An 8,387-nucleotide genomic window follows, 5' to 3' on the forward strand; every position below is an offset into this window, starting at 1 on the left:
CTCCTGCAGCCACCCCTGCCCTGTCCTCTACTCTCCTGCTGTCCCCCCTGCCCTGTCCCCTTCTGCTGTCCCCCCTGTCCTCTCCCCTCTTGCAACCACCCCTGCCCTGTCCCCTTCTGCTGTCCCCCCTGCCCTGTCCCCTCCTGCTGCCCCCCCTCTGGCATCTTGCCGGCCCTGTTTGAAGCCACCTGTCCATCCCCAGCCTCACGTTCCCCTCGTGCCATCCAAGCATCCCAGGGGATGGGCTCATGGTGGACCCTCCTGTCCCACCAGCTCTGGCAGTTGGGCTCAGCTGCTGGCTGCTGTCACAGTCACCAGCAGCTGCGTGGCCAGCCAGTTGTCACCTCCTTTGGGGACCTCTTTTGGGCTTTGGAAGGGGAGTTTCGAGTCTGCAGGGGTGTTGGGACAAGCTGCTGAGCACTGGCAAGCTCGTTCTGCTGGTGGTTCCTAGAGAGCCCCTACGTGGAGGCAGCTCCTGGAACACCCCGATGGGTTCCAGTTTCCCCAGTGCCACCAGAAGGAAGGGGAACAAGCCCTGGTCTTGTTTGATGGAGCTTGTTTGAGCACCTGAGGGGGTTCCAGGAAAGCTGGGGAGGGACTTTGGGCAAGGGCAGGGAGGGAGAGGACAAGGGGGAAGGGATTAAAACTGGAAGAGGGAGATTTAGGTGGGACATGAGGAGGAAATTGTTTGGTGTGAGGGTGGGGAGAGCCTGGCCCAGGTTGCCCAGGGAAGCTGTGGCTGCCCCCTCCCCGGCCGTGTTGGAGGGCAGGTTGGATGGGGCTTGGAGCAGCCTGGGCTGGTGGGAGGTGTCCCTGCCCATGCAGGGGGCTGGATCTAGATGATCTTTAAGGTCCTTCCAACCCAAACCAGTCTGGCATTCCATGATTTCCCTGCCCTTTCTGCCTGGCAGGAGCCAAGCCCCAGCCCTGGCCGTGCCAGCCCATGGGGGGTAAAACCCTCCCGACGTTTATCCCTGGAGAACCCATCCCCTCTTTGGGCACAACAAATCATCCTGCTTCCCAACCCGAGTGCCCACCCCAGCTGCTGGAGCCATCTCAGCCAGGATGGGGCATCCAATTATCCCCTTTTCCTGGGAGTAGGATAGGATGGAGCCAACTCTCCCAGGCTGGGCTTGGACCTTGCTTGGCCGCAGCTGGCGGGGACCGGATCCTGTCCCCAGCACTGAGCTATTGATTTGCTTTTTTGGCTCCATCAGCCTGGACTAAAAACCTCTGCTTTCCCTCCCTCCCTCCCTCCCTCCCTCCCTGCCTTCCCTTTCCCACCACTCTTCCCTCCTCCAAGCCAACCCCGCGTCCGAGCGGCGAGAAGCCGGGGAAGCGTTTTCATCCCCATGAATGCGGCCGCTTACGTAAGAATAATTGGGATAAATGAGCTTATTTATCCCAGCCCGTTCCATTGGAAGGGGGTCCAGGGCAAGTGCTGGGTTGGGTTATGTAAAAAGCCCTCACAGAGCATCTCATTGTCCAGCCAGGATGGAGAGGGCTCGGGGCTGGGCCAGGAGGGGACGGGTTGTTCGGCAGAGTTGGGAGGAAGATGAAGGGTTTGGAGGGAGAAATTCATTCCCAGTCCTCCTGCCTCCCTGAAACTCCAGGCTTTAGGGGGTGGTCTTTGGTGTCTTGCTACCTATGGGCTTCTTCTGGAGAAGAGAAGGCTCCAGGGAGACCTCAGAGCACCTTCCAGGGCCTGAAGGGGCTCCAGGAAAGCTGGGGAGGGACTTGGGACAAGGGCAGGGAGGGAGAGGACAAGGGGGAAGGGATTAAAACTGGAAGAGGGAGATTGAGGTGAGACATGAGGAGGAAATTGTTTGGTGTGAGGGTGGTGAGAGCCTGGCCCAGGTTGCCCAGGGAAGCTGTGGCTGCCCCATCCCTGGCAGTGTTGAAGGGCAGGTTGGATGGGGCTTGGAGCAACCTGGGCTGGTGGGAGGTGTCCCTGCCCATGCAGGGGGGTGGATCTGGATGATCTTGAAGGTCCCTTCCAACCCAAAGCAGTCTGGGATTCTGGGATTCTTGATGGTGATGGGGCCTGGAAATTTGCCTCCTTCCTCTTCCTCACCCGAGATGGTGAAAACATGACCCCAGGTGGGGTTCAGGTGGGCCTCCCACCTCCTGGACAGACCAAACTCCAGAAGCAATGCCTCCCACTCAACCAGTTTTGCCTCCTAAACCCCCCTGAGATGCCTCCAAGGGGGCATTTGGTTGCCAGCTGAGGTTTGCTGGTTGGGAACAGTGCTTGGTAGCAGCTGGGGGAAAGCAGAAGAGCTCTGGGGGACACCAGCATCTCCTCCAGTGCTGAGGTTCCCTGTCTCCCATGGGATGTCCCCTCAACTCAGGGAGCATCCCAGTTGCAGGAGAAGCTGGGGGAGCTGGGTGGGCTCCTCCAGGTCTCCCTGATGTGGGCACTGGAGAGCTGAGCCAGCACTGGGCAGCATTTCAGGTGTCCTCAGACCAAGGCCCAAGAAAGCAGGAGCCTGGAGAAAAACAGGAAATCCCCAAATCCAAACAAACACAGAGGGGGGAAAAATGCAAAACACTGTTGTTTTTTTGGTATCTGGTCTAAAATGCTGGGAATGCCTCAAAGTTTGTTAAGCCATGACCCAGCTGGGCCTGGCCAGGCAGATGGAAAGGGTGGGAAGTGAGGGTGAAACCTCTCAAGGGAGGTCACCAGGAGGCTGGAGGTGGCAGCAAGGTCCCCAAGCAGCAGGCAAGGAGCCCAGTTGTCCTCCTGGGCCTTGCCCTGGTGTGAGGAGCTGCACCTTCCACGTGCAGAGCCTGGTGTTGCCCCACCACACCTCCCTTCTTGTGCTCCCCCAGCTTTTGGTGTCTCTGGAGGAAGGGGGGGGGGTGATGTGCAGGCTCAGGTCAGGATCTCAGGCTGCTTTACCCACCTTCCCACCCTTGATTTTCTCTCCTCTGTGATGTGCAGGCAGCTTTGCCTGCTCCTGAACGCCGAGAACATCTTCCACTCCATGGCAGACATCCTGCTGCGGGAGGAGGACCTCAAGTTTGCCTCTACCATGGTTCACACCCTGAACACCATCCTGCTCACCTCCTCGGAGCTCTTCCAGCTGAGGAACCAACTGAAGGACCTGAAGACCCCGGTACGAGCAGTGGGAGCAGGTTCAGCTGCTTTGGGGGGGGTTGCACATCCTGGGGATGGCAGGGACCTGGGAGGCACATCTTGCTGCTCAGTCCCTGCCTAGATGGACATCCCAGGGATGGATCTCAGGTGCCTGGGGTGGCTCCTTCCTTCCTCCTCCCTACAGAAGCTGTGGGGACCTGGAAGACATACCCAACTTTTGGTTTTCTACCCTGAGGTGGAAATGAGCAGCTGCCACCTCCCTCCCTCCACCCCAGCCAAGGGACAGGTGACAGCAGGAGCAGAGAGCCCTGGTTCCCTCAGCTGTCCCTGCCAGGAACGTGCCTGCAGGCTTTGCAGAGCAGCTGCCACCATCCAAACAAGACAAGGAGAGGGAGGAAGGCTTTTCCTGCTCCTCCTCATGCCTTGGTGTCCCCTGGGCTGGGCCAGCCCCTCTCCTCCAGCCCCATGTCCTGCAGTGGACACAACACCCCAAAGGCCACCCCGACCCCACCCTGTGCAGCTTGGGCTCCATCTCCCAAGGCTGGTGGCCTCACAGGTTGACTGGGTGGCTCCAGAGATGCCCCTTTGTGCCTGGTGGGTGGGTGCTGGGGTCCCGGGGCTCTGGGTGCCCCTCGGGATGGTGACCTACCTGCCTGTTCCCCAGGAAAGCCGGAACCTCTTCTGCTGCCTGTACCGCTCCTGGTGTCACAACCCGGTGACAACCGTGTCCCTCTGCTTCCTCACCCAGAACTACAAACACGCCTATGACCTCATCCAGAAATTGTATCCTTTGGGAGAGGGGGTGGAGGGGGGGATTCAAGGCCAGGAGGAGGGGTTGGGCTGCTCCTTCTGTGGCCACCGAGGTCACCCTGCAGGTCACCTCCTTGCCCACAGTCATTGCCAGGGCAGTGTCCCCACCCCAGAGCTGTTCCCTTCCCCTTGGCTCATCCCACTTGGTTTGGTGGTGGGAAAAGTGGGAAGCACTGACAGATTGAGGCCTGACCTTCCCCTGCCCGGGCTGGGAGGCTTCTCAGCATCCTCTTCCTCCCAGGAAGACCAGGGCTTTGGCCTCCTGGTCTGCCAGGGTCTTCAGGCCTCTGGGATCCCCCTCAGGAATTCCCTCAGGCTCCTTTCCTGCCCCTTTTTCCTCCAGGCTGGGCCTGTGGGCAAGGGGGAGTAGAAGAGGAGACTGAGGGGGGATCTCATCAGTGCTGATCAGCCTCTCCAGGGGGTGTCAGGAGGATGGGCCAGACTGAGGGGTGTCCAGTGACAGGACAAGGGGCAATGGCCACCAACTGGAGCACAGGAGGGACAAGTTAAACATCAGGAAAAACCTCTTTCCTGTGAGGGTGGCAGAGCCCTGGGACAGGCTGCCCAGGGAGGTGGTGGATTCTCCATCCTTGGAGACATCCCAACCCCACCTGAGGGTGTTCCTGTGGGATCTGCTCTCGGGGACCCTGCTCTAGCAGGGAGGTTGGACCAGATGATCTCCAGAGGTGGCTTCCAACCGCCCCCCTCCCTCTGTGAAGTCCTCCCTCCCACCATCCCCCTGCCTGCCCAGGCCTTGGCGAGCTGCTGGCTCTTTGGGCAGCCTGCCCTTGGCTCCCCACCCCTGCCAGCTCATCCTCTTCCATCATCCCTTGGCCTCCCCGCAGCCCTTTGGGCTGGGCTGGCTTCCCAGAGGAGCAGTTGGCAGAGCTGTTCCTCCCAACCATCCCAGCCTCACCCGGGTCAGCCATCTGCTGCTGCCCGGTGGGTGAGCACCTCTATGAACAGGCAGAGAACTAAGGTAACCTGAAGTCTCTCTCCTCCAGTTTCTTCCCACCAGAAGACTCATGTATCCTCACAAACAGTAAGGACGGAATCTGAGCTGCTGCATATGGGTGGCTTTGGTCAGTGAGAGCCCCCCAAAGCAGCTCCATCCCCTCAGCAGTGTCTAATTCAACCTAAGAAAATACTTCTTGACTCTGAGGATGGCAGAGCCCTGGGACAGGCTGACCAGGGTGGTTGTGGAGTCTCCATCCTTGGAGACATCCCAACCCCACCTGGAGGTGTTCCTGTGGGATCTGCTCTCGGGGACCCTGCTCTAGCAGGGAGGTTGGACCAGATGATCTCCAGAGGTGCCTTCCAACCCCCCCCCTCCCTCTGTGAAGTCCTCCCTCCCACCATCCCCCTGCCTGCCCAGGCCTTGGCGAGCTGCTGGCTCTTTGGGCAGCCTGCCCTTGGCTCCCCACCCCTGCCAGCTCATCCTCTTCCATCATCCCTTGGCCTCCCCGCAGCCCTTTGGGCTGGGCTGGCTTCCCAGAGGAGCAGTTGGCAGAGCTGTTCCTCCCAACCATCCCAGCCTCACCCGGGTCAGCCATCTGCTGCTGCCAGGGCCACCCTCTTTCCCAAGGTGACATCCTTCACTGCCACCTCCAGTGGGGACCTGGAGGTCACCGTGGATTTCCTCACCGAGGTGGACAAGCTAGTGCAGCTCATCGAGTGCCCCATCTTCACCTGTAAGGAGGAAGGGGGAGCCCCAGCATGGGGGGATGATGGGGTGGCCCTTGGTGATCTCCCACCCTGCTGTGTCTCCCTCCCTGCTCCTCCACACGAAGAAGTTAGGAGACTTCTTGCCCAGGGCTGGAGATGCCCACAGGGGCTGGCAGAAGGCTGGGGGGGGAAGCTCAAAACCCCCCCCTAGATCCCCAAACAGAGGGATGGGGATGAGCTTGGACCACACCAAGCAGCTCCAGTGGGGTGTCAGAGGAGGGGGAGCTGGATCCAGCCCCTTGGGGACACGGGGTGGCATCATGGGTGCTGCTGGGGCCCTCAGGGAGAAAAGAAGGGTGGTTTGGGTTTGGTTTTGTTCTGGAAGTGGAGAAGAAAAGACATCAAAAAAGCCAGAGCTGCTCCCAGCAGTGGGTCACTGTCCCAGGGGCCTGGGGATGTGGTGGTGGGAGCTGGGATGGAGACAGGGGGAACCTGGTGGGGTTGGTGGCATTTGGGTGCCCTTGGGCTCCTTCTCCCTGGAGGTGGAGCTGGGCTGTGAGGGTGTTGGGAGATGTTCTGGAAAGGACTTGCAGGGGGGGACATGTCCAGGGCTGGAGGATTTTTGAATGAAGCTGGTTAGAGCAGCTGGGCAGTGGAGTTGGGGGGTGGCCTTTGGTCACACTCTGCCCTGTGCCTCATCCCAGGGGTGACTTGCCCACCATGTGGTGGCTTCAAACAGTTCCTGGAGCATTCCCCATCACCTTCATCTCCAAGTCTCAGGGTGGGGGGACAGACATGTCCCCCACTGAACATCACCCCAGGGCTTGGGTCCCTTTGCAGGGAGACATCAGAGGTGCTAGTGACAACCAGGAGGTGAGATGCTGGGCTGGGGACCTCTTACCCCATCCCTTGGGGTGCCCCTGGTGGGACCTTGGCTGTTGGCAGAGCACCAGAAGGCCCTGCCACCCCTGAGCACCATGTGGGATGGAGGGTGGGTTCCACCATGGCAGAGAGGATCCCACCACTCCACAGAGCTCCCAGGAAGGTGTCACCCAGCCCCCCTCACCCTCCTGGAAGGTATTTCTGCTCATTCCAGAGAAGCTGAGGAGCGACCTCGTGTTGCACTTGGGTTCCCTCAGGCAGGGAGATGAGCAGCAGCAGGGATGGGAGGCTGGGGAGCTGCTGTCCCCCTCCCCAGCTGATGTGAGGAGAGGGGCTTCTGGCCTGTGTGGAGGACAAGAAGTGGATGATTCCATGGCAAGGGAGAAGCTGTGGGTGCCCCTGGGGGCGTTTGGCAGAGTCTTCACCACCATCCAGAAGGGTTGGGAGGAACCTGCTGTTGTGGGGGTGGGACCTGGTGACCAAATACATTTGCCCCTCTTCTCCTCCTCTCCCAGACCTCCGCCTGCAGCTGCTGGATGTGAAGAACAACCCCTACCTGATCAAGGCTCTCTACGGGCTCCTGATGCTGCTGCCCCAGAGCAGCGCCTTCCAGCTCCTCTCCCACCGCCTCCAGTGCGTCCCCAACCCCGAGCTGCTGCAGGCTGGGTGAGTCCCACCAGGAGGGACCTTTGCCAGCAGGCTTGGACACTCCCCCACACACCCACCATCTCCACCATCCTCAGCCCCACTGATCTATCAAACCTCCCCCACCTTTTCCACCCCACGTTGGCTTCTCCATCCCCAACCCTGATCCCCTGCAGGAGGTGTCCCACCAGGATGAAGCTCTGCAGGACCTTTGCCAGCAGGCTTGGACACTCCCCAACACACCCACCATCTCCACCATCCTCAGCCCCACTGATCTTCTATCAAACCTTCCCCACCTTTTCCACCCCACACCAGCTTCTCCATCCCCAACCCTGATCCCCTGCAGGGGATGTCCTACCAGGATGGAGTTTTGCAGGACCCTTGTAATCAGGCTTGGACACTCCCCACACAAACACCATCTCCACCATCCTCAGCCCCACTGATCTATCAAACCTCCCCCACCTTTTCCACCCCACGTTGGCTTCCCCGGGGCTTCTCCTCACCCCACGGGCCCCGGAGCTTTGGCTTGGGGGTGTGTGTTGGGGGGGGAGGAGGGATTTGGGGGGTGTTTTTTGTGTCTATATTTGGTAACCCTGGGAGGGCTGTGCCTCATCCACAGGCATTTGGCATCCGGGATGGAAAATTTCACTTGTGAGGTCGCTATGGAAACCAGCAGAGCTGGGAAGGAGGTTTACACAGAGGGAGAGAGAGAGGAGACACCAGCAGCCTGGGGGTGCTCCCAAAGCAACACCCCCCCAAGGCAAACCAGCCTTCACAGCACCCAAAACACCCTGTGCAGCTCTGGGCTTGGCTGCACCATCCCCCACCCCTTGAGGTTTTTTGGGGGGGGGTGGATTTTTGGGGTTGTTGTGGTGTGTGAAGGCAGCATCACCCTGGGGAGCAGCCAAAATCCCCCCCCCATCTCCCAGCTTTTTTTGTGGGGGGTGAGGAGGAGCTGCTGGGTCAGCTGGGGGTTCTCCCAGCTCTTAAGAAGCAAAGGATGGGGGAGGGTGGGGAGATGAGTTGGTGCTCCCAAGCTGCATCTTTGCAAAGCCCTGGGAACACAAAAGCAGCTCCCCCAGGATGGGCAGGTTCCCCAGTTCCCTGGGTTGGCTTTTTGATCCCCGGGGTGCTGAGCTTTGGACCCACTGATTTTCATGGAGGGGATTATTGTTGTTGTGGGGGTTGAGGTGCTTTTTCCCTTCCCCCCCCTCCACCTTTCAGCCCCTGGTAGTGGGTTTTATGGGGTTGTTGTGGTGGGGTTTTTTTTTTCCCCCCCAAGCAA

At 59.8% G+C, this 8,387-nt stretch overlaps 1 protein-coding gene across 1 annotated transcript in view; it reads left to right on the top strand.

Annotated features, from left to right (window-relative positions):
* VAC14 (Vac14 homolog (S. cerevisiae)) overlaps positions 1-8,387 on the top strand; it is a 63,521-nt gene that overhangs the window by 43,841 nt on the left and 11,293 nt on the right. Inside the window, exons 15-18 of the mRNA XM_009997998.1 lie at positions 2,945-3,119; positions 3,765-3,883; positions 5,522-5,601; positions 6,973-7,123. Coding sequence (XP_009996300.1) covers positions 2,945-3,119; positions 3,765-3,883; positions 5,522-5,601; positions 6,973-7,123 — 525 coding nt within the window. The remainder of the gene's footprint in view (positions 1-2,944; positions 3,120-3,764; positions 3,884-5,521; positions 5,602-6,972; positions 7,124-8,387) is intronic.

The sequence above is a fragment of the Chaetura pelagica genome, unplaced genomic scaffold (genome assembly GCF_000747805.2).
Source record: "Chaetura pelagica isolate M959 unplaced genomic scaffold, ChaPel_1.0 scaffold865, whole genome shotgun sequence".
Taxonomy (NCBI): Eukaryota; Metazoa; Chordata; class Aves; order Apodiformes; family Apodidae; genus Chaetura; species Chaetura pelagica.